Source organism: Cyprinodon tularosa, unplaced genomic scaffold (genome assembly GCF_016077235.1).
Source record: "Cyprinodon tularosa strain WSP-4 unplaced genomic scaffold, ASM1607723v1 ctg4, whole genome shotgun sequence".
NCBI classification, from domain to species: domain Eukaryota; kingdom Metazoa; phylum Chordata; class Actinopteri; order Cyprinodontiformes; family Cyprinodontidae; genus Cyprinodon; species Cyprinodon tularosa.
The window spans coordinates 1,498,898-1,524,128 of NW_024039118.1; the positions used below are offsets into that span (position 1 = coordinate 1,498,898).

Consider the following 25,231-nt stretch of genomic DNA (forward strand, 5'->3'; position numbering starts at 1 on the left):
CATCTATGCAGGATCTCAATGGATAAACAATTAATGCGTGATTCTAGCACCAACTTCAGATGAGAGTTCAGCAGTAAGAACTTTAAGGTTTTTAATCGACAAACCTATACAGGTGTATTTACCGAATGAAAGTGTAGTCCTAGATCTTTGCCCATTGGTCACCACCAACATGTCCATGTTTCAAACCGATTTTCCCCTCTCAGTAACACACCCACTAGGATGCCAACTCTGGTAATTGGCTGTTCCATAGTCAGAAACATGGTATTAGGACACCAGGGGCCATTGTCAAATGTTTGAAACATGCCTGAATGGCATCAAAACCTACCTGAAACTCCTGGCTAAGATTAAGGTTAGATATGTTAAGATTTTTATTCGCCCTGTTAGTAATTTCACCCAAGTTACGCCAATGGAGACCGAATCAATCCCGCTTTGGATGAGGCAGGTCTTCTTTCTTGGAATATGGCGAAATTTATTAGTTCTCCAAAACCCTGACAACCCAGGGTGGAGACTAGGAAGCGAGTCGCATTTGAAGACACCGCTCGCAGATTCTCTACCCACTCATTACTCCAATTGAAACTCCATCCAGACAGGGTCTTGCCCATGACCAAAATCAAATAACAACAAAAAAGAATCCTAAAGGAGAAAATCGTTATAATTTGATGAATATTAATATTACTCCATTCAGGGGGGAAAATAAAAACAATGAAATGTGGTTTATTTGACATAAGATCTCTTTTTTCAAAAAGACTGTTAGTTATGGACTTGATTTTGTCATAGTTTTGGTTCTGTTCAAGTTTTATCTCTGAGTTTTCATTGGTCTTATTTCCATTTTTGTGTTGTAGTTATTTCTGATTGTATTTGAGTTTCTAGATATTTCTTGTTTGCCCTCTTGTGTCAGTCTCCTTTTCCCTACCTCCCTTCTTGCCTCTCTTCACACCTGCTCCCAATCTGGTCTTTGTTTCTTTCTCCAATATATTCTCCTCCTGTTCAGTCAATCTTTGCCCCCTTCTTGTGAGTATTCCAGGTTCTCAGTCTTTGTAGATTTTGTGGATTTATGTTTTGGTTTCTACTTCTGTTGAACTTTTGGTTAATTAAATCTTCAAGAAACCCTTCCAGTTTTTGTGTCTGCATTTCAGTCCTGTCAAACCTCCACCCCCATTTGACAGATTTGTGATAATCAAATAGATTTACGTTGTCTTATAGAAACTTGGCTGCAGCACGATTATCATAAATTAGGAAAGTTCCTCTATTTATTTACATGTTCGTATATCCAGAAATTCTGGACGAGGAGTAGCAACAATCTTACAGCATGACTTACTGATTAGTCCAAAGCCAGTTAATAGTTACAACTTTTGAACATTCAACCCTTAGTTTCCCTCCCCAAATTGCAACAAAAACTTTTCTCATTGTCACTTTATGTCATCAACCAGGTCCTTACTCCGAAATTTTATATCAGTTTTCAGAGTTGCTATCTTATTTAGTGTTAAATGATGGCAAGGTCATTGAAGTGGGTGATTTTTTTTTTTTCGAGAAGGTTAATCACTCTTTGTTTGTTTTCTTTTTTTTTCTGCATAATAATGTAGCTCTCACCTCATTCGTAAAGCCTGGGAAATGCCTTTGATACTCAATGATGTCAGTAATGTTTCAAATCTTTTCTTGGAGACTTGCATTGTGAAATGTGGCTTTGCTGTTTTCAAAACGTTAAGCCTGCTTCCTGTTGTCAGAATGGTTCTATTTAAGTTATCTTTTATATTCTAGAAAAGTAATCAGGTGTGAGTTTGGCTTGATATGAGCCGGCCTTTAACTTGGTTAATCAAAGATGATTGATGACTTAACAAGGGAGGTAATGATATTTTCAAACAGGTCCAGCCTGGCCTGGATAGCAATTTCACATCATAAAAGCATTCATTCTTTCAACAATGATTTTTGTTTTACTCTGGAAGCTCTATGATATTTAAAATTTGGTTTGGAAATATAAAAGAACAGGTCACTGAATAAATAAAAAATGGAGCAGATATAAAAAGTGCAAATGCATTTTCTTTTTCTAGTAGGTATCTTGGACTGCAAGTCCTTACCATTTGTAAATAAAAATAAAAAAATGCAGTTTTACATGCATGTGTCCACTCTTGTCTGCATATTTAGCCTCTTCTGCTCTATAATGTTGCTCTCTTCCCTTGTGCCGAGCATGACAGACTGTTCCTCCAGGCACTGCAGGCCCTCAGCGGCGCCTGCTGCAGGAGGGTAGGTGTAAAGTGCACCAAGGCAGTGTGTGGCGTGGGCTGGGTGATCCCTCCCACGTCTCCCTTTTACTCATGCTGTCCCATGGGGAGGCAGACACCCGGCCAACTGGTGTCAACACTCATTCGCCAAAAACCACTGAGTCACTGACAGTCTTTAAATCCTTTCTTTCCCCTTTTTATTGTTGGTTTGCTGATTATATCTAAGATCCTGAGCCTCCATATCATCCACACAAGGCAAATTATCACTTTCACTTAAATGTTTGGTGTGTTACTCTAAGTTGCAATGTTTTGAAGAGTGAAGCTTGATTCACAATTCCTCTCTGATCTTTCTGATTTTCTTTAGTAAGACCTCATACAAGTAGCAGAAGGGACATGTTCACTAAAAGGCTGCATATCTTTAGATAAATTCCCAGCTTGAGGTATTATTAGCTTCAAAGATTGGACAAAAATATTCATTGTTTACAAAATTTTATTCATACAAATCTTACAACACCTTTTTGAAACATTTATTGACTTGACTCTTAAAGTAATCTACGATTCACTTTCCACACAGTAAATATATATATATCTATATATATGTATATATCTCTGAAGATTAACTCAATTGGTAAGGCTATTGGCGCTTTCATTATCATATATGTCATTTTTCATGGAGGAGCTGTCATCTTCTCCTTCCCCTGCTTTTTTCACAAAAACCTAGATTTCTAAAACAGAATGCAGAACAAAAAGCAGTGCAAGCAGAACACCTGGACGCCTAAGCTGCTAAAGATCATATCAAACACCTGGAACACAAGGAGGACAACAACCAAAAATGACAATGAAGCGTGAGCCAAAGATGTGCAGCATTGTAGGGCCACTAAATAGCCATTCGTGATTCATGGCAATTCATTTTTTATATTTTTTTTTTTGTGTTTTTTTTTTTTTTTTTTTTAGAGTCGATGCAAGGCACCACAGCTGCAAACTGCTCCCCTGCGTCACAAAGCCTGGAGGGAAATGCAGAAGCAAAGAAAGATTGATACAAAAACATAGGGACAGCAAAACTTTAACCCTGTTCTCTTAATGGTCCTAAGCAGGTGCATCTCCATGAATTAGAATACCATCAAAGAGTTTGTCAATGTTAGGGATTCAATTTAGAGATATTTTTATATATCTTAAGCAGTTTTTTTTTGTGTATTTTAATCTAGATTAGCGATATCTAACTGCACATGAAATAAAAAAATACATTTGAAGATTTTTAACACAAAAAGGGTGTCTTTTAAAGACAATGTGAATAATGCTGCTGCTCTCATAGTGTTGTAAGGGAGCATAATTAGGAAAAAGTTGAGTGGAAGATAAAGGTATATCAAAAAGAAGTTCTGAAACCCTGTGAACATGAGATGATTAATGCACTTAAAATGTTGAGAATTAAATTGCCTTAACTGCAGCTTAAATCAAAGCTTACAGAGCCACCAAATACAATATATATATTTAGAATGTAGGCTGCAAGTCTCACGTTCTTTGTGTTAAGCCACTCCTGAATTGGGATAAGAAAGAAAAAAAAGACTGTTGCTGGTTTCATTGTTTGATGACCACAATATCACTGGCCTGACCTAAACCCAAATCTGAATCTACTATAAGTCAAGAGGAACACAAGACACAGCAGATCCAGCATTAAAGACAAGCTCAAAGCTTGTCAGTCAAAAAACCTTGGAAATTATTTATATATACACTCACCGGCCACTTTATTAGGTACCCCATGCCAGTAACGGGTTGGACCCCCTTTTGCCTTCAGAACTGCCTCAATTCTTGGTGGCATAGATTCAACAAGGTGCTGGAAGCATTCCTCAGGGAGTTTGGTCCATATTGACATGATGGCATCACACAGTTGCCGCAGATTTGTCGGCTGCACATCCATGATGCGAATCTCCCGTTCCACCACATCCCAAAGATGCTCTATTGGATTGAGATCTGGTGACTGTGGAGGCCATTTGAGTACAGTGAACTCATTGTCATGTTCAAGAAACCAGTCTGAGATGATTCCATCTTTATGACATGGCGCATTATCCTGCTGCAAGTAGCCATCAGAAGTTGGGTGCATTGTGGTCATAAAGGGATGGACATGGTCAGCAACAATACTCAGGTAGGCTGTGGCATTGCAACGATGCTCAATTAGTACCAAGGGGCCCAAAGAGTGCCAAGAAAATATTCCCCACACCATGACACCACCACCACCAGCCTGAACCATTGATACAAGGCAGGATGGATCCATGCTTTCATGCTGTAGACGCCAAATTCTGACCCTACCATCCGAATGTCGCAGCAGAAATCGAGACTCATCAGACCAGGCAACGTTTTTCCAATCTTTTATTGTCCAATTTCGATGAGCTTGTGCAAATTGTAGCCTCAGTTTCCTGTTCTTAGCGGAAAGGAGTGGCACCCGGTGTGGTCTTCTGCTGCTGAAGCCCATCTGCCTCAAAGTTCGACGTACTGTGCGTTCAGAGATGCTCTTCTGCCCACCTTGGTTGTAACGGGTGGTTATTTGAGTCACTGTTGCCCTTCTATCAGCTCAAACCAGTCTGGCCTTTCTCCTCTGACCTCTGGCATCAACAAGGCATTTCCGCCCACAGAACTGCCGCTCACTGGATGTTTTTTCTTTTTCGGACCATTCTCTGTAAACCCTAGAGATGGTTGTGCGTGAAAATCCCAGTAGATCAGCAGTTTCTGAAATACTAAGACCAGCCCTTCAGGCACCAACAATCATGTCACGTTCAAAGTCACTCAAATCACCTTTCTTCCCCATACTGATGCTCGGTTTGAACTGCAGGAGATTGTCTTGACCATGTCTACATGCCTAAATGCACTGAGTTGCCGCCATGTGATTGGCTGCTTAGAAATTAAGTGTTAACGAGCAGTTGGACAGGTGTACCTAATAAAGTGGTCGGTGAGTGTATATAGCTCTGTGCTACATTACCCCAGTTGTGTGTGCACCAGTTTTGAATACACTTTTACTTCCACTCAACTGTCATTGCATATTGATTACAGCACTTTCCAAATGACAGGCATTTTTGAGCAATGTGCTTTAGTGGCATATCCTCTGAGCAACCCTCATGGGTAAGTTTTCTTTTTTCCTACTATGTGAAATATACATTTAATCTTGAATAAAGTGGTCTCTGTGAAATTGTAACTTACTGATATGCACCTGTAAGCAAGTAATGACTTGGTTAGCTTTGCTTAAAAACCAAATTTATTGTCTGCTTATCTTAGTTTATGTGCTTTTCTTCCTCGAATTGTGATTTATCAGGACAGCTTTTTTTCCCTCTGTGCAACCAGAAATTATGAGATACAACCTCTTCTTTAAAATTAACATTAAAAAGTAACCAAAATAAACTTTAATAGATTGCATCAATTTGAGATATTATTACCAGGAGCAAAGTACATTCATGACAAGGGTTAACACACAACTTGTGTAGCAGTGTGAGTGAGGTGAAAAGAACAAAAATCATCCAGCAGTAGTAGATATGTATGTATGTAGAAGTCAGAAAGCAAGCAAAACCATCTAGTTGTCTGCACAGATGCAATGAGCTGGTGTAATTACTTTAATCATGCAGTCTGCTTGAAGTTTGTACAGCGGTTCACATGACAGAAAATAGGGAAGCACAATAGATTAGAGTTCAAACCACCTTGTATGTCCCTTACACAGAACACACAGATGGAGAAAACCATGTAACAAGTATCATTTCTTTGTATTTTTTTTTTTGTTTTGTTTTTTCTGCTTCTTGTTTGCTTTTGAAATGCAATTGATACTTATTAAATGGAAAGAAAGATGGGAGAAAATCTCCAAACACATTACCTTGAAGTTGATAGATACACAACATTGGCACTTAACATGAGTCAGAGGTAGAGGTTCTCTCTATGAACACCGTTGAAGTGGGGAAAATAGGTGAGGAAAACCTCAAAAGTACTCTGCTCCTCCTGTCAAATCTCATATTTTGCAATGTCCAAATGCAAAAAGATAGTATGAACATAATTCAGTGAGCATGTCTTAAGTTCTAATTAGTTTACATCACATTGAATTTATGGAAAACTGAGAGAATCCAAAGAGCAGCTACTTTGTCCTACTCTGCTGCCTTCCCTGCTGTTACTATTTTGATCTCTCATTTAGTTTCTAACTGTAGCTTAGGTCTTTCTTTACAATTATTTTAACAAGAAATCAGCATCTGCAACTATTCAAGTAGATTATGTTTAGGTTTGCTTGTTTATAGGCAGTTATAGTTATAGATATTCATTGTTTAAACTTTTTCTTACTTTTAAACTGTCCATTATCTGTAAGGCACATACTCTGCTCATAGCTTTTACATGATTTACATGATATCTTACATGTATGTAACACCAATTCATAAGGACAAGGAAAATTAAGCAGATTTTGTGAACCATCAGGTCTTTTCATGTTTGTGTCAGTTTTGATGGGCTGTCTGTGTAAATAGTGGATATGTATCGGGATCCACAAAGTAGAAGTTACAGTATTTTATTCTTTTAGGACAATGATGCAATGCTTTTTCTGTGAAATCTAAAGAAGCTGTCAGTGTTCTCAGTATCAAGAGTTCAGTTTGTAATTTTCCATCAGTAAAGATAGAGCACAAATCTATATGTTCCATATTTTTGACCCTTTCTCTCTCCCAGTTGTTGAGTCCATGGTCTCCTCTTCACCTTAAGTCAAGTGTTTAGATTCCATTCTCCATAGCACTCTATCCTTCACCTCTCACATCAATAGCAGCACCCGGTCTGCATATTTTCATTTACCAAATATTGAACATCATCGCTCCATTTTCTTGTACTCTGCATTAGTATTTATCCATCCTAGCCTTGTCACCTTTTGCATTGACTACTCTCTTCTCTTTCATCTTCCTCCAAAATCACTCTGTAAGCTTCGAGTGGCACAGAATTAAGCTGCATACAATCAGTAGCTCCACCGGCTACCAGTTAGATTCAGAATAGATTTCAAAATCCCTCTGTACACAGTCAAGGCTATCCACTCAGTCCCCCCTACCCCTCTGATCTCATTCACATCGCTACTCCCGCCTGCATCCTTAGATCCTCCTCTTCCATTCACCCTACTGTTCGTCCCTATCGTTTCAGCACCATGGGGAGGAAAGCTTTTTCCAGCTATGCTCCCAAGCTCTAAAACCCTCCTCCTCAAGAAATGTTCAATACTAACACTCTCGCCTCAAGTTGAAACTCAAAACACATCTGTTGCAGAAGATCTACACATTGTAAGTGCAGGTTGTTGTTCTCTGTTGTTTCTGTTTATCATGATTCATTGTGATTTGTAAAATGATTACAATGTGTTCAGTTTGAACAGCGTTTTCAAATAAATTTTATAATTATTATGACGACCATATTTAAACACATCATATATTAAAATAACCCCTAATACTATAAATTTGTGTATTAATTTTTGAAACTCTTATCATAAATCCATTGTTTATTCAGCATAATGTTTACATGTTTAAGTTATTTGCCATTTCAATATAGCTTCTGTTATGCTTATTTTGACTAAAGGGAATTGTCGACATTTTCAGAGCTGAAAAATATATATTGTTCTATTTGCGTCTGAAGTTGGAGCTGAGAGCTAGGAATTATATCACACCCAAGCTCAAGGTAACAGTGGAAATTTCCTATTTTTTTTTTTTTTAATTTGTATGGTAAATGAAGTAAGCAATGCAAAGCTGTAAGACCCAAATACACAGCTCACAAGAGCACTGTATATTATTTTCTGCAGGCAATTTTTGCAACATTTTACTTTTTCATGAGTGGTAGTGATAAGGAGGCTAAATAATTCTGAAATTAGGGGACATTGCTGTTATATTTCTGACAAATTTTTTTTGGAAAAGTCAGCCTCAGAATGTGAAGAGAACACACAAAGGACAATGCAAGTTAGTCTAGATTCACTCCATCTAATTTTTTCAGGGCAGACTCAGCTGCAGCCATGAAGCAGTGGGCTGGACACAAGGCAGCACGCAGCTAAACCACTAGTCAATTCAAATTACAATGTTGAAAATGAAGCACTTGTTTTTCAGTGGTTATAACCTTGAAGAACTGCTCTTTAAATTATTAAGCGGAAACCACAAAGAAAAAAAAAGCTTTTAAAAGGACCAATCAGGGGCTCATATTAAATATAGATGAAACAAGTTTAGATTGGCATTAGAAGACTAGCATCTCAGCAGAGTTCAAGGAGCAGAACAAGATGCTTATGTATTACACTTTTTGTAGATTTAAATGTTTTTATGGCTATACAAGCCAAGTCGCAGGAGTTGATTAGAAATAGATGATAAAAATACATCTGGTTTAGATACCATTTTTTTTAGAACTAAACAAAACCTGGTTAGCCCTGCTTTAGTGTTGGGAATTCTGTTCAGATAATCAAATTAGTAAAAAATGTTGTAACATGACAGAGCACCCTGAAAGTGATTGAATGGTTTTAATACAGCAGAATTACAATTTCTTTGAGGAACATATTATCCTGACAAAATACACTTTTAGGGAACAATCTAATTAGTCCAAAGACTCCGGAACTTTTTTAGTCTCAAATGTGAGAATTGTTTACATTACCTGGAATGCTTTATTAGTTTTGTAGGGTTTGAAGTTTTGGCCATCTCTCGGGTTCTCTTTAGGTTCTGTCTTGGTCTCTTTCATTTTTACCACTATATTTTGAGTTTCTTTTTGTCAGCTCCTGATCACATTTACATCTACACTGTCTCTGTGATTTGAATGAGCAATTTAGCAAAGCCTATAATGTTCCAGAGGGTGTTATATAACATGACAAGTGTTGTCTACCTAACAACTTAGTCTTTTTTAAATGTAACTGAAAAGAAATCTTATTTTGGTTTGTTGTGGTGTCAAAGCTATATGAATTATACTTTTCCTATTCTTTTCAGTGAGCAATAGTTACTGCCAGCCATTAAGCTCAAATCTCACAAAGCAGCCCAATCCTTAAAGAGATTAAGCCAAATAATTCTGGGTGTGTGTCAGATAACAGAGAAGAGATGCAATTGAAGTATTCAGAAATCAGAGAATCCTAGGGAGAATTGTTTTTCTTGTTAATCTAATTTGGTTGCTGGCTTTCCATACACCATCTATTACAGTTACGTGCATCCTGCCAATTATGCAAATTCAGCATTGATGTATTTTACCAACTTATGGATATGTCAGCAGCTACATGCCTTACTTAGCAACTGTTAACACCAGATTTGATTTCCAAGGGAGACTATCCTATCAATGACTAAAGCTGGTCTAGGCTACAGATTTTCCCAAGCAACTGTTGCTAGTGTTTTCATGAACACTCATCACCCTTTCCATTTATTTTCCGAGCATCTGCAAGCATTTGAACTTTAATAAAAACAAAGTCAGGATAACATAAAATAGATCCTTCACATTTTTTGGTTCCCAAGTAAAAAGTGGATATGTTTAAATTGGTCTATAATATCATAAGTCCTGCTAAATTCAAATGTCAGGCTTAAAAAAACCCTCAAGTATTTTATTTTTTTTTTTGAGATTATATCTTTCAAAATAATTGTTTTTGTCCAACTGAAAAATACCTGCATATGGAACAGAGGAGCAAATGCACAACCTTCTGCTTTAAATAAACAAAACGTAATTTGAGCGGCCAAACCCTTCAACTGCTCAAAGGATTTATTCACTTCTCAACAAACTCAATGCGATACAGTGTCTTTTGGTAATAGATAAGTGAACTATGATGGATAATAACCCCACTTACAACCCTACTTAAAACAATCTAACCTTCAAGCTTATACTTTAAGACAGATTTACAGATCTCTTTGGCTCAGTCATCTTTAACAGCTTTTCTTCTTGACTGTCATAGAAGTTAGTTTATAATTTAGGAGAGGAGCACAGATGAGGTTAAAGAAAAGCTGGATTCAAGAAACTAAAACAACTTCACAAAGTGAGAAGAAAGAAAAGAACAAAGAAATAAAAAAGGAGAGACTTGAGAAGTCCCATCCTCGGGAAGAGCCGGAAACTCACCGCAAATTCGGGAGAAAACTGTTTCAGCCAGTTTCCCAAAAAAGCGTCAAGCTCATCCCCGTCCGGGAGGGCATCAAAGTCTATCACTTGTAGGACATGGTGAAAACCTATGTCTTCAAGGCTGTTGTGAATAAAAACAACTAAACTCTTAATGTCATGTTTCAGGGACAAAAAGCAGCATTTAATGCATTGATTGTCTTTTAAACTGTTTATTTCACTCTTGTTTCTACGTCTTTGCTAAAAGTTTAAAAGACAGAATTGTTGGAACAGATTTTCATGGTAAACAAGAGACAATTTTCTCTCTTTAAATTAACAAAAATTGGTCCACATTGGAAATACTTAAATCTTTAAGTGCTCTGAGTACAAAATGGAAACAATATTATCAAAATATTCATTTAATGGCTTACTTCATACATAAATACATGTTTTAGGAACACAAAAAGCGATCCACTGATTGGTAAAATCTCCAAAATGACTTCATCTGGGGCTGAACACATAGATTTTTTTTTTGGCGGGGGTGTTTCTGTATACTCAGGAGGCTTAGTGGGAGATGCTACAAATATGCCATCCGTCGTCCTTTGTTTCTAATTCTCTGTCTGTACCTTTTCCCCAGGACTGCCGCCAGGTATTTCTTGACAGCCATTTGCTTCCTGTAGCGGCTGTAGCTGTCTGTGAAGATCCCGTCTGAGTGTCGCTTAGAGAGGGGTTCTGAGCTGTCATCCAGTGTTTTTCCCCCACTGTAAGAGACACAACGGTGAGCATGTCACAGAGGTGATGTGATGGCCACATATGGTTTTTAGTTACGCTAAAAAGGGAATACTAAACATAGTTGAATGAAATTCTTAAGAGAAAACCTTTCATAAAGAATTCAAACTGAGAGCAAAGATTTCCATCTGCATTTTCCACAAACTATCCACCCACCTCCTTCCAATTAAAAGCCTCTGGGATTTAGTCCTATAAATTATTCACTGGGAAATAAATTTAAAACTGTTTAACTTAATTCTTCCCTCCTTTTTTAGCACTAGCCCGCCTAGAAACAAAACTCTTCCAAAGTTGATTATGAAAGCATTTTTCTGCTCTACCTCGCCATTTCATGAAGACTTGATTTAGTAAGAAGAGGTGGGGGGTGGCATCATGTAGAGGGAAACAAAATGACACCACAGACATACATAGAGCATGAGCTATGATCCAAAGACCCAGCACAAAGAAACAAAGACCCACAGAAGACAAGAATTAGAAAGGAAAAAAGGGACATACAAAAAAATATTCTTACCCTACACGTTTTGCCATCAGAGAATGAAGGTATTTCCTGGCTGATAACTGACCCAGCGCTTCTCTGTAGGCTTTATTAAACATGCCGTCTGCATGCCTTTCCATTCTGGGATGATATAAATAGCCAAACAGTAAAAATCACCACAAACACGTAACGCAACAGCACATATTAAGACACTGCAGGGCAGCAATTATCCCTCCAATGATTTGATCATTTGGTAAAATTGAAAACAATTTTTTAATAAAAAAAAGTTGGCAAAAATGCTTGAAACCTTGAGAAGTATTAGATTTAGTATTCTTAGTATTCTACATATTATAGATTAAAAAAAAAAACAACAAAAAAATGTACTTTTAATAATATAGAAGAAATGAGAGAGAGATGGATGGATGGATGGATGGATGGATGGATGGATGGATGGATGGATGGATGGATGGATGGATGGATGGATGGATGGATGGATGGATGGATGGATGGATGGATGGATGGATGGATGGATGGATGGATGGATTTTATCTCTCTCTCTCTCTCTTTTTCTCTCTCTGTATATATATATAAATATATATATAACCTATTTAGTACATCTTAAGGGGAACTGAAAAAAGGAGGAAACATTTTGACAATACATAGATTCACGCGGAACATGTACATGAACAGAAATACAGAAAAGACATACAGATGTGTCATACAGCAATGGAGGAGTAGGTTTCACTAGTTTTGTTAAAACATTACCTTTTTTCTGATGGGTAGAACATGGCGAAGACGTCATCTGCGACAGAAGAGGGGCTTCTCACCTCCAACTGATCTCCATCATAATCCAGGGATGGTAAGGAGTTGCCGCCCTCATCATAAACCTCTCTTTCAGGTCTAAATTTCGTGTTTTAAGAAGGGGAAAAAAATAGAAGCTGAACAAAATAAGTTTTTTTTTTTTTTAAGTTTACCTTAGAAAAGAGAAGAGAAAATAATTTATCATATCTGTTTACTGGGATCCATTTTTCTCCAGCTTAATTTCTATTAATTATTCCACCTGATAGATTGATCGATTAATTGCCAGGTCAGCCTGAGGCTTTGCGGCAGCAGCTTCAATTACATTACCTCCACTCCCTGGTAAATGCATCTCTGCCCTATAGATTTTCTGTCAGGTGATATTATCCTGTAATAAGCTGTAACACTCACAAACATAGCTTCTGGTTATCTCCTCCATTTGTACAGTAAATTGATTCTTATCAATTCTAGCTATAAAAAGTACAAAAATAGACACTTACCTTATACTTGGAAAGCTTATTCCTACGGGTGAGCAGTTGATGCTGTGATGCATTATGATTCCATAGATGAGCAGTGCTAAAGTTGCTTTAGACATTGTCCTGCTGTGGAAAAAAATAAAAACAAGCAAATATAAAAATCAACCGAACAGGGCTTCTTTTTGTAAAGGTGAGTGCTATAAGAATATAATTTGATGCGTTTGAGTTAAAATTGTATTTATAACACATAACTTTCTAAGATAAAAAGAATAAATAAAAGGGAAGACCTTTTTTTTTTTTTTACCAAAATCTTTTAACTTTTACGCAGCGTAAAAACACCTTTCTTACCAGTTTCGAGACGATGCGCACGATCTTCCGAGGACCTCAACTGGGAGAGTGAGATAGGATCTCTATCTCAGTCTCTCTCACTCTCCGTTACCTCTCTCTATCTTTCTGTGTGAAGGCTTTCCTTTGCGTCCTTGTTGGGATTGTGCTGCAGACCGTGCGCCCTCAGCTCAGCTCTCAGGGACTTTTATTTTTAGCAGCTCATGAACGGGACGAAAATCACCACAGCAGCAGCTGCTATCTCTGGGAAAACTTTTCAGAGTTGTGTGAAGTTAAGTCCCCTTTTGGTTTTTTAATCCATGGATTCGCAAGGCTCGTCTTTTGACACTTATCTTGTAGGGGAAAGGGGTGGGAGTTAGAGTTGGAGGTGGGGTGTGGGGGTGGGTGGCTGCGTCATCAGCCCTGCCGCCCTCACCCCTCCTTACCTCTGTCCCATATGAGACGTCTTCCGCGTCAATGAAAGATCCAGAGCCAGCTCATAAAAAAAAGAAAAGAAAGGAGAAAAAAACGGCTCTTCAATTCAAACATCATCATTGATTAAACTGTGAATTAATGTCAACAGCTGACGTCACGCTATAAATAAGATCATGTGATGGGCCTTGGAGGCTGCTGTAGGCAGGACGGGAGCTGTTCAGAGCTTGGAGTGCTGAAATGAGTAGAAAAAGCAACAAATACCCCTATGTATGGGGTAAAAGTTATTTTATCATCACCCTGTTTTTAGTTATATTTTTTGCATGTGTACATTTGAGCTGTTAAGTTTCACAAAACGTTATACTGAAGCAAATTGTTCAGAAGCTCACAAAGCTTGTTGATATAACAATCATTCTGCTTATAAATCATTCAAGTTATCATGATGTAGCTGCATATACAGAAAAATTTTTTTCCGTTTTGTGGCACCAGCAAAACTGACTTGCAGCTGAGACAGATGATCTAATTAAGGATTATTGAGTATTTTTTGTGCGGGACATAATATTATAAATTTACTATTTTCATTAGTAGCACTAGCATTTCTTCTTCATATGTTTTTATGAGTTCCTTATTTTTTATTCAATCTATAAAGCCTGCTTGCCTCCCCTTGGTTATGACACATTAGGGTATTTCAGAGATTTTTTGCATTTAATACAAGAACAACAATATTAGCTTATGCCACTATTATATTAAGAATTAATTGTATCACATTTGTTGGGAGCTGTTGAATGCTGAACAATATTAGTAGGATTTAATAGCAGGATGTTTTCTGAAACCATTGACTCCCAAAATTGTGGTTTTAGAGCCACTACAGACATTGTACTAAAAAATAAAAAGGTGTGTTAAAATCATTACTTACGATGGACAAGACCAACTATTTTGGTTATTGAGTCACTATTTGCTATGTGGTTACACCTGGGGTAATGGATTTTGTAGAAATGCTCGGATACTACAGTAAACCAATAACTTAAGTCATGAGGTGACTTTGATATATAACTTATGTCTCATATCTTTTAATTCACGGAAATATTCATGATGCATCAGAAAGCACTGTGCATCAATCTATTATTCATACCCAACTATTCATACAGGGTTTGAGGAGAATAATCTCATGTGGTTATTAGGTGAGAGGTAGTGTACAACCTGTTGGCCAGTCCATCAGAAAAACAAACAGAACACAGGTCACTTGACTGGGCACAGACACATAATTGTGTCTTTTGTCAAACATATATATCCATCCATCCTTCTTCTACCGCTTAATCTTTGTCCGGATCACGGGGGAGGAGGGGGGTGGCGTCGCTGCCTATCTCATGGAGAGGTTGCCAGTCTATCACAGGACAGTATGGAGACACACAATCATGCACACAGAGAGGCCACTTATCACCATTTCCCCATTTTGGGACAATAAAGGGATTTTCTATTTTATTCTAAGGAAAATTTTTGTACCTATGGGTAGCAATACTGTCACGGTTTGGTGTTAGGTTTAGTATTAAGGTGAGAATTAATTTTTGGGGTGGGGGTTATAGGAGAGAGAATTTAAATTTGAGAAACAATTTCAGTCACAGCTATGTGCTCTCATAAACTTTGAAAAGTAAAGGATTCTACACAGAAATGTATATTTAAAGCAGTTCTGACTCATCATCATAGAGATTACGTCGGATACCATTAATATGCAATTTTATAACATATTAGGAGTCCTATTGTTCACATTTTGAAGATAACAGTTTAATAAGAAACATGTAACACAAGAATGTGATTATTACTGTAAGTAAACTAAAGTAAGTTGTCAGGTTTTAGGTGTTTAAGCAGCTAATGTGAATGGTATGTATACTGATCATGGACATAAATATCACATAGATTTTAAGCTTTAAATTGTTTATATTTGTTGCTTCTTTTTTTCTCTTAATGGAATAACTGAACAACATACTTCTGCAATCAATCTTAATAACTAGTTACATAACATTTCATTTATTGATCCATTTGCTCTATTCTACTCACAAGCATAATTATACATACAGGCTCACTCACTCTCATCTTGCTATATATGGTGAGAACCATGTGTTGACTCCCAATGACTGCCATTGATTTTCAGTCATTCTCAGCTCATTCTATGCCCTAACCCTGACAATAACACTAAACCTAACCATTACCGGTACATACCTCACTGCACCTCACTAATTCGGTTTAACCAGGGCATAATAAGTCATTAGAATTGATTTTTAAATATAATGGCCAATGTAGGTTGATATTAAGCTTGTCAGAACAACGCACCAACAACCATTTAGCCCCCATGAAAATGTGTGAAATACTGTAGGTTCAAAAGCCAACTCTCAACCCGGTAACTAAACAATCTAATTAATCTATACGATTTGAGTGAGAAGGATGATCTAAGATATGTTCTGAGTTGCAATATAACTTTTAAAATACCGTATAACAATTTGAGAAGATTTCAGAACAATTGCAAATAAGTCTATTTTCCTGAAGTGGTTCTTTGGCAGAAGAATGAACTTCTTTAAGACTAAACTCCCAATTAAAACTTAGTTTTTTCCTGTGTCTACTCTGTTCATTAGAATTCAGATGTGCCTTTCCTCTGCGCAAACATCATGAGGGCCATGTGTTGAATCTTTAGTGGGTGATTCAGACCTCTTCGGTCCCCTTCGCTCTTTGACGTCATTTGATGGGTTGCTTGGCTAAAAGAAAAGGCTTTTAACTTGAATTTTTGAAAGGTTTAAAAAAGAAAGTATGCAGAACTGTGGAAAAGAAGCCATCTTTAAAAGCAACCCCGTTTCTTGCACTAAGTAAGCACTGCACCCCAGTGGTTATCAGAAGAGTATGCACACTGAGGAAACAGCATCTTTAACCACTATTCTTAAGTAAAAATTGCATTAAAATTATTTCAAGTATGATTAATCTGATTTAGTATAAAAACATATATTCTTATTGTTGAACGTTACAATATTTAAAAACAGGTCATGTGTCTCTTGGACACTTAACCATCTAATTAAGACTGAAGCAGCTAATCATAACATTTCCATGACTCTTATATTGAAAGGAATCAAAGTAATCATTGTAAAGTGGTGATTACTCATTCAGCTTCAATCATCTCTTAATAAGCGCTTCTTCTGATTATAGCAGGATATCTAGATCTAATTACAGCCTGCATAAAGCAGATATGAATGTTTAGCTTTAATAAGCCACTGCTTGAATCGGCACGATGTTTAAAGCCCTTATTGTATATTTAATATCAATAAAACTGCTGATCACAACTTATTATATTTGCTATACACTTCAGTAATCAAAATGCATGATGGCACCAGGATCTGTGATGAAAATAGCAAATATACACAAACTGTTTGTTCAGATGTTTCTTCATATCTTTTTCTCAGAGGCTAAGCTCTCAGTAATGATATTACACCACACGGAGTAAAACTGAGCTTTATCACTTCAAACAAGACAGCAGAGGAACATATGACTCATTCTAATTTTAGCTGTGTTTGCTTTTTATAGCCTGAGCTGTCTCCGCTGCTGGTACGTTGTGTTTGAAGACTTTTATTGATGTTACTGTCTCTTAGCTCGAGTGCTTACAGAGCAAGCTTTTCAGCAGTCATATCTGAAATGTGTGTGGGCAAAGCCGCATGACTTATATTGCAGAGCCTCCGTCTCATTGTGAGGAAGACACAAAAAGGAAGCGCTTATCTTGTAAATCATCACATTTATTGCAAAGATTTGCAGTCAGTGTTCATCTCTAGGAAATTAACTTGACTCACTGTTTACTCTGAAAAAAATACAAATAAAAATTAGAGCTTTAGATATTCTGTGAAGTTTTTTATGTAGTGTTTCTCAACTGATGACAAACTGAGATAAGAAATAATAGAACTTTTGAGTTGAATGTATTGTTTATTGGACACTTCTAGAGAAATATAAAAGGAAAATTGTTTCAGCAATATATTAACTGTTTACAAGAATAAAAAAAATTAAGTAAATTCAAATGTTTTCTTTTCACTGACTAGTTGAAGTTATAACTGTAACACAGTGATGTGTTACAGCTTATCCAATGATCTTTAAGGGAAAAGAGTGCTAAATATTTCAGGGCCAACTTCAGAGAGTGCCTCTCAAAAAGCTTGGAATAACAATGTTTATATTTTTAATTTCTAACAAAATGATGCTTTTACTAAATTTCCGCCGGATTAATAAAGTGACTGATAAAAGGTCTTTAAAATAATGTTTTTTTTTTTCTTTGACTCTCCTATTTATCACTAAAAGAGCTAATTTACGTGATTTAAAGTATAGATTATTCCAAAAATAAGTAAAAAATAACTTTACTAATTTCTTTCCCTTTTAGAGGGAGATCAGACTAAAATAATATAAAAAATTAAGGAAAATGAGAAAACAGACTAAGGTGAAGCAGTCACGTGTTAGAAATCTGAGAAGCACCACTAAACTAATAAACACAGTTTGAGTTTCAGCAGAAGTTGTCTTAGAGTGAAAGAAGTAAGTTAAAACTTTATTAATTATCATACATTCAGAAGTTATTGCTATCAATTGCTCCTTTTCAGATATTTTTATACTCTGTAGGGCCATTAGGCAAGGATGCTGCCCTATCAACCCTCTTTTGTCTTGTTCATTTAACTTGAGCCACAAGAAATCAAAGAAAACAAAAACATTAAGAGAATAGCACAAAAACAGATTTGCAAATGATACTGTTACATATATCAAAAACCCAGACTGATTTTTTTTTTTTTTTTTTTTTTACTTTATACAGGCCTCACTGAATTTGGCCTCTTGTTGCAAAGTTAATATTTCAATTGCTCTCCAAATAGGTCACTTTAAAAAAGGATAAACTAAAATGGGATTTGGAAAAGATGGCATATACCAGAGTCAGGATTGCAAAGGACTTGGGTAAATCTTTTATTGCAAATTATTAAAAAAATTTTATTGATTGATTAATTGATAACTTTATTAATCTCACATTAGAGAAATTTGCTTTTTTCATCAGCTCAATAGTCAAAAAGAAGGTGCCAAAAAGGAAGAATGGGGTATATACAGTACATACAGTATATACAGTGCGTCCAAATATAAGTAGGTATTTATACATACATATATATATATATATATATATATATATATATATATATATATATATATATATATATATATATATATATATATATATATATATATATATATATATATATATATATATATATATATATATATATATATATAGTTATTGCACTGGGTGTCAAATATGAAACAGGCTATTGCACAGGGAATTAAATAGTGATTTGACATTACCTATGAGAGTTGCAGTGCCGCATTCTAAAGTCTGATGGCAGCAGGCATGAGAGGCCTGCGGTATGGGTCTTTCACTAAAAGAGCTGCTCAGCTCCTCTACAGTCTGGTGCAGCAGGTGAAAGGTGTTGTCCATGATGAATATATTATACAAATACCAACAAAAATTTTTATAGTGATCTGTCACAATGCTCACCATTATTGATGGATTTCGGTTCAAAAATTGACATGATTAAAATTGATACTCTTTCCAGATTAACGGACATTTTTTATTTCTCTACCAGTCTAAATCCCAGAATCTTAGTTCTCAGCCTGGGTTAAAGAATTATTATTTCAAAACTATTTTAGAATAACAATTATGCAGGTAAAGAATAAAAATTAAAAATAAAACTAGCTGAAAGAAAGAGTAATGAAGTGCAAAACAAAGGAGAGAAATAAAAGTTGTGTTTTATAAAAAAGAAAATGACATTTCTTTTGCAAATCAAAATGGATGCGTTTGACTGTAACTGGTGGAAATTAAAACTAAAGCTCATTGTGATGAAACTTAATGAATTAGATGTGCTACTCCCAATGTTTGGCTTAGTATTTTTTCTTTGTTTATTGCATGCATCTGTTCTATCTTTGCTATTCTTGAATTTTGTGACAACGAAACAAAATGAAAAGTAAAAGAACAATAATGTATCATACTAAATATAATTTCATAATAAAATGTGATATACCTCACAGTGACAAAAACCTTCAACTTTTTATGGAATATGAAGTCCTGTCTGAGTGACTGATTATGACATCATTGTAAAAACCTTAAAGGGATAGTTCGGTATTTTTGACATGAATCTGTATGGCATCCCCATCACCAGTGGCATGCAATCACACTGACTTACCCCTGGCAGCGTCCTGTGAGCAGAGTCATCGTCCAGTTTTGGTCAAGCCGAAAGTAGTCCGACAGGTTTTTAGAGCCAGCGAAATAAAACGTTTCTCTTCCCAAAACATTATGTGTTCAAAAGAGCGATATTTTTGCATCCCAAAAACATTGTAGTGGAAAAAGTCACACGTCGCTATCAATTGGTCCTATTTTCTCTCTGTTCGTATCAGTGCGCGCCGTCATTCAGACAGCTAGGGCCTACTAACCTGACAACAGCCAGATGCATGTCTCCCTCCGCCCAGCTAGGAGCTAGGCGAAGGGAGACATGCATCTGGCTGTTGTTGAGCTTGCTGTCTGAATGACGGCGCGCACTGATACGAACAGAGAGAAAATAGGACCAATTGATAGCGACGTGTGACTTTTTCCACTACAATGTTTTTGGGATGCAAAAATATCGCTCTTTTGAACACATAATGTTTTGGGAAGAGAAACGTTTTATTTCGCTGGCTCTAAAAACCTGTCGGACTACTTTCGGCTTGACCAAAACTGGACGATAACTCTGCTCACAGGACGCTGCCAGGGGTAAGTCAGTGTGATTGCATGCCACTGGTGATGGGGATGCCATACAGATTCATGTCAAAAATACCGAACTATCCCTTTAAGGATAAATATAGCCCAGTGCCACTAAACATTTTGAAAAGCTGAAAGCAACAGACATCAGAAGCTGATATGATTGTGAAATGAGCTGAGTCAAAATCAGTGAATATTCAAAGTTCTTTACCTCAAGTATGAGTTCACAGTAAGACGTTATATATAATTCAAAATATTTATGATGGCTATATACTTAGCCTAGAAAATGGTTTATTGCACAGCAGACATAGTATATTAAAGACTTCAGAGCGACTTTAACTATGTTAATTTCTGCAGAGAGCATTCTGATCTGTAGATGTACTCTGTGGTATGCCATCTACAATTAATACAACAGCTGCATCAAAAGGGTCATCAACTCTGCTCAGTGGACCATCAGCACATCATACGTTCAGTAATCATCCATGCCACCAAGACTCTCATTTCTCACCAGCCTATCCTCTGGCAGACTCAGATTAATGTAAACCTGCACCAACAAACTTAAACACAACTTTTCAGCCATAATTGTGAAAAAGCTGCTCACACAAACAGCGCTACCTCAGTCCAATCAATAGATGATTGGCCAGTTTTTTTTTTTGCAAGATTATTATTGACAGACACTATTTAAACAAAATCCTAATGTCTTAACTATGTATAACTGATTCAGTAAAAGTTTAAAAAGACAAAACAATCCACTAGACTTGGTTTCCAAGGTTTAAAGACATTTCGATTCCGTCCAGGAAGCGAAAATTCTCAATTCAAATGTCTGTATCTGCAGTGAGTTTGAGGTTTTATATAGACAAGGCCTTGTATTGCTTGGAAACATGCAAATTGAAATCGACGCACGGGTCGTTTGGTTCCATTGTTAGCCTGTAATATCTGAGAATCTTTATCAGCATATGTATAACCGATGTTACACTCCTAAATGACATTTTGTTGTATAGTAGTAGTTAATCATTGTTTAATTCACATCTCACTTCCTATAACCTTTGCAATAAAAGGGCTTTGTAAACAGATCTGTATCTATGAAGATGTGCACAGTCATCCAGGACCTTTTAATATAACTGGCCATAAAGTGGCTATAAAGGAGTGTCTAATATCCTAGGTAAAAAACACAGAATCTGAGCGAAAGAGGACCCAAAGTGATTTGTCAGGACTTCTTTAATAAAGACTGTGGTTTAAATTTGAATCCCTAAAAAATAAATTAAGTGCAAAAACAAGATAGATGACCTAGCAATTCTTCATCTGAGTTGTTGTTTTGGTTTTGTTTTGTGTTGTTTTTGATCTAGTTACAAACCAAGTAATTTGCAGTGCACATCACATGTTTAGAAGTCAAGTGTCAATTTTTTTTTATTATTATTTTAGAACTCTTAACTATACAGGTATCAACATTTCTACCTGAATTTTTATGCTTTGTCATCTTATTTTTTTTATTATTTTCTCAGTTTAAGTTTCACTATTGGTAGCTGACTTCACTTTACTTTTCCCTTTAAGTATATTGTTGTAGATTTAACATATAATTAGTTCATATTTTAAAGAGAAGATTTTAGAAGACTTTATTGTGGGATGATAAGTGTCTTGATTTCTCAATAAACTTCTCACAACTGTTAAGATAATGGTAGAAAAAACCTGATTAACCCAATAAACAACAGGGCATTTTGTGCTAAAACAGGAGCAGGTCACACTGTGTTGCTTTTGAGATGTTCTAGCCAACTTCACCCTAGTTGACAGATTCTATTTAACTGTGACTGCAAAAAATAAGCAATAAGTTACGGAGCACAGTAACTGACACGGGTGGAAAATAAAAAGCTAAATACAATATAAATATGATATATAAATTTATACATATATACCGTATGCGCGAAATACCTATTCGTACCTAGGAAATACCAATTTAGGCCCATGTCATATTAATCTGTTCCCTCGAAAAACTAATTTGTGTGCAAACTTGTTCTCATCGTGTAATTATTTGTGGCCACAATATATGATGTGCACAAAATACTGAAACATAATCCTCCTCCAGTGCACCTTCAGTAACATTAAGAGGAACAAACCAATATGGTAGACACGATTGTCTGATTGAGTTATATTTTAGACATAGGATAAACTATAAAGAGATACAGATTTCTCATTAGTGAGTCAGAATATTGACAACCAGGTGTGAATGATGAACAGACGTCCCGATTGTGCAGAGCTGTGCTGTAAAATAGCACCTGCTGATTTCCAATTGGTGTTTGTTTCGAACACTTAAAATTTCAGCTCAAACTCCACTTGAAGGAGGAAAGGATGCAGATATGTGATCAGTGCAGAGTGGTTCAATTAAGCAGTAGTATTATTTGTATCCCAAAGGCCACTGCAGTGTGTAACAGTGTGGCAGATATGATAACTCTATGGTGAAGATGCAGACAGGAGAAAAGGAAAGAGAAAGAACCTTCTCCTTTGGAATGAACAGCAGTAAAATGACATAACAAAAATACTAGGACCAATCGACTAAGATAAGTTGGATCCTCAAACACCACAGTGCAGCTTCTAGCTGGACCTGAGTTTCATCGAACCTCAAGTTCCATCTGCAGCGACACTTTGCGCACGCAGGGTTTGTTATTCTGCATTATTACGCATGATCCAGCTACTTTTAGTTGTATCAGTTTGTATCTGTTCCTGTGGTCTTCTTACTGTTACAGTTTGTAACCTTTGTCTTTATCATTCACAGCAGCGATCTTTGGGACTGACCTGATCAGAGATCTTTTCTCCTCTGTTAATTGCTTGTGCAGGGAGCCCCAAAGTGAATATTTACATGCTGAAGGCATTCTCATACTGTGTGAGCAGATGCTTTGTTTGTGGTCTGGATGGCTACATATAGACTCCCTTCTGCTCTGCATTAACCCACTAGCAATATGCTCTATGAGTGAAGCTTCTAGCTTCACCCCTTATAGTTCCGGGCCTCATTGGTTTCTGTAGCTAAAAAGGATGATTTGGAAGTCGGTTCTCAAGTACCAGTAGTCTGTGACGGCCACTCAGCAGGTGTTTGTGGAATAAATCATTAGTGCTGCGCTCATCAATCAGTGCTGCACTGCACTAAGGATGAAAGTAGAGGGAAAAATTCACGACTTTAGACTTCAAAGGGCATTTTGGGCCAAAATGTAAATGCTCTTGTAATGGACACATAAAACTTCAATTAAATCAAACTTCTCTGAAATCAAATGATCCACTTAGGAAACAGCACTGATTGACAATACATTTTCCATGCTGTTGTGCAAATGTAAAAGACAACAGGTGTGAATTATTGGCAATTAGCAAGACGCATTCAATGAAGGAGTGGTTCTGTAGGTAGGGACCCCGGACCACTTCATAGTGCCTATGCTTTCTGGCTGATGTTTGAATAATGGTGTTACTTTGACACTCGCAAATCAAACAAGTGGTTTCAGTAGTGCAGCTCATTCCAGGATGGCACATCAATGCGAGCTGTAGCAAGAAGGTTTGCTGTGTCTGTCAGTGTATTGTCCAGAGACTGGATGCACTACCAAGAGACAGGCCAGTTCACCAGGAGACGTGGAAGAGGCTGTAGGAAGACAACAACCTTGCAGACCACTATCTCTGCCTTTCTGCAAGTAGGAACAGGATTAGCAGTGCCAGAGCCCAGCAAAATGATCTCCAGAAGGCCTTCAAATTTGCATTTCTCTGCACAAATGCTTAGAAACCAACTCCATGAAGATTGTATGATGGCCCAACATCCACAGATTGGGTTTTTGCTGTCAACCCAATGCCCTGCAGCATGCGTGGCATTTCCCAGAGAACATTTCTTTGGAGGGCCGCACAGCCCTCAATGTGCTCATCAGAGGTAGCATGACTGCCACTAGGTACCAAGATGAGATCCTCAGACCCCTTGGGAGACCCTATGCTGATGCAGTTGGCCCTGGGTTCCTCCAAATGCAGGACTGTTACGTCCCCAAGGTCTAGGGGTTCTGTGGAGGTAACATAAAAATGTGTCCAGAGCAAATAATTGGAATGTAAAAGGATTTATTACAAAAGATGGTTTAACAGACCCAAACACAATACAACAAACAAAACAAAGGGCAAACAAATTCAAGAATGGTGAAGTGCAAATTAAATTACAAACTGTCCAAACTAGTCAGTCTAAATTTAACTCAAAAGAACCCAAAAGAAAAGACAAAGGAAGCACCAAACCTCCCGAACACAAGCTTCTAGCTTGAACAAGTCCACCTAAAGCCGATTCAGAAAATTATACAAGCTAGGTCAAAGTGTTCTAACTGCCCAAAACAGTTTGAAACCAAAGGTGAGGCAACAGCTTAACAAAAACCTTCTTCCTACTAGCTGTCCTCCAAACTGATAGCTTTCCAGGAGCTTTTATATGGTGCAGGTGGTCCTCATCCACATCCTGATTGGCTTGACAATATTCTGCTGGTCCAATCATGTCACTTCTCCTCTGCAGCCTTCAGGTAGCCAACAAGGAAGATTTCTGTTAGAGCTGAACCTGCATGAGAAAACAAGCCAGCACAGTCTTAAAAGGCCAGGGGCCGTAACAAGGACAATGCTAGACCTCAAGGCTGGAGTGTGTCAGCAGTTTCTGCAAGATGGAGGCATAGCTATGGACTGTCCTTCTATTCACTGGCCTGAACGCTCCCCAGACCTGAATCCGGTTTAACACATCTGGAAAATCGTGTCTCAATCGTGTCCACCAACGTCACGTTGCACCACAGACTGTCTAGGAGTTGGCGGAAGCTTTCGTCCAGGTAGCTAAACAGACTGATGTCCCTGGGATGTGAAGCTCTGTCTGACTTCCAGACGTTCTTTGTCCCGGTGTTGTATGAAATTCGGTTCCCCTTGTGTTGGGAGCGCGCATTGAAGC

At 37.1% G+C, this 25,231-nt stretch overlaps 1 protein-coding gene across 4 annotated transcripts; it reads right to left on the bottom strand.

The window, feature by feature from the left end:
* Positions 1 to 3,113: 3,113 nt before the first annotated feature.
* Positions 3,114 to 13,479, bottom strand: adcyap1a (adenylate cyclase activating polypeptide 1a). Of its 4 annotated transcripts, XM_038297941.1 has the most exons (7): positions 13,119 to 13,468; positions 12,795 to 12,896; positions 12,262 to 12,396; positions 11,533 to 11,637; positions 10,862 to 10,996; positions 10,260 to 10,380; positions 3,114 to 3,223 (listed from the first exon to the last, which is right to left on the bottom strand). In XM_038297941.1, the coding sequence occupies exons 2-7, from the start codon at positions 12,887 to 12,889 to the stop codon at positions 3,215 to 3,217; spliced, it is 600 nt and encodes a 199-aa protein (XP_038153869.1). In that variant the 5' UTR covers positions 12,890 to 12,896; positions 13,119 to 13,468; the 3' UTR covers positions 3,114 to 3,214. The 4 variants fall into 4 exon arrangements, with proteins under 4 accessions (XP_038153869.1, XP_038153870.1, XP_038153872.1 ...); XM_038297944.1 differs by lacking the exon at positions 3,114 to 3,223 and having other exon boundaries at positions 9,768 to 10,380; positions 13,119 to 13,170; XM_038297942.1 differs by lacking the exons at positions 3,114 to 3,223; positions 11,533 to 11,637 and having other exon boundaries at positions 9,764 to 10,380; positions 13,119 to 13,479.
* Positions 13,480 to 25,231: the final 11,752 nt, after the last annotated feature.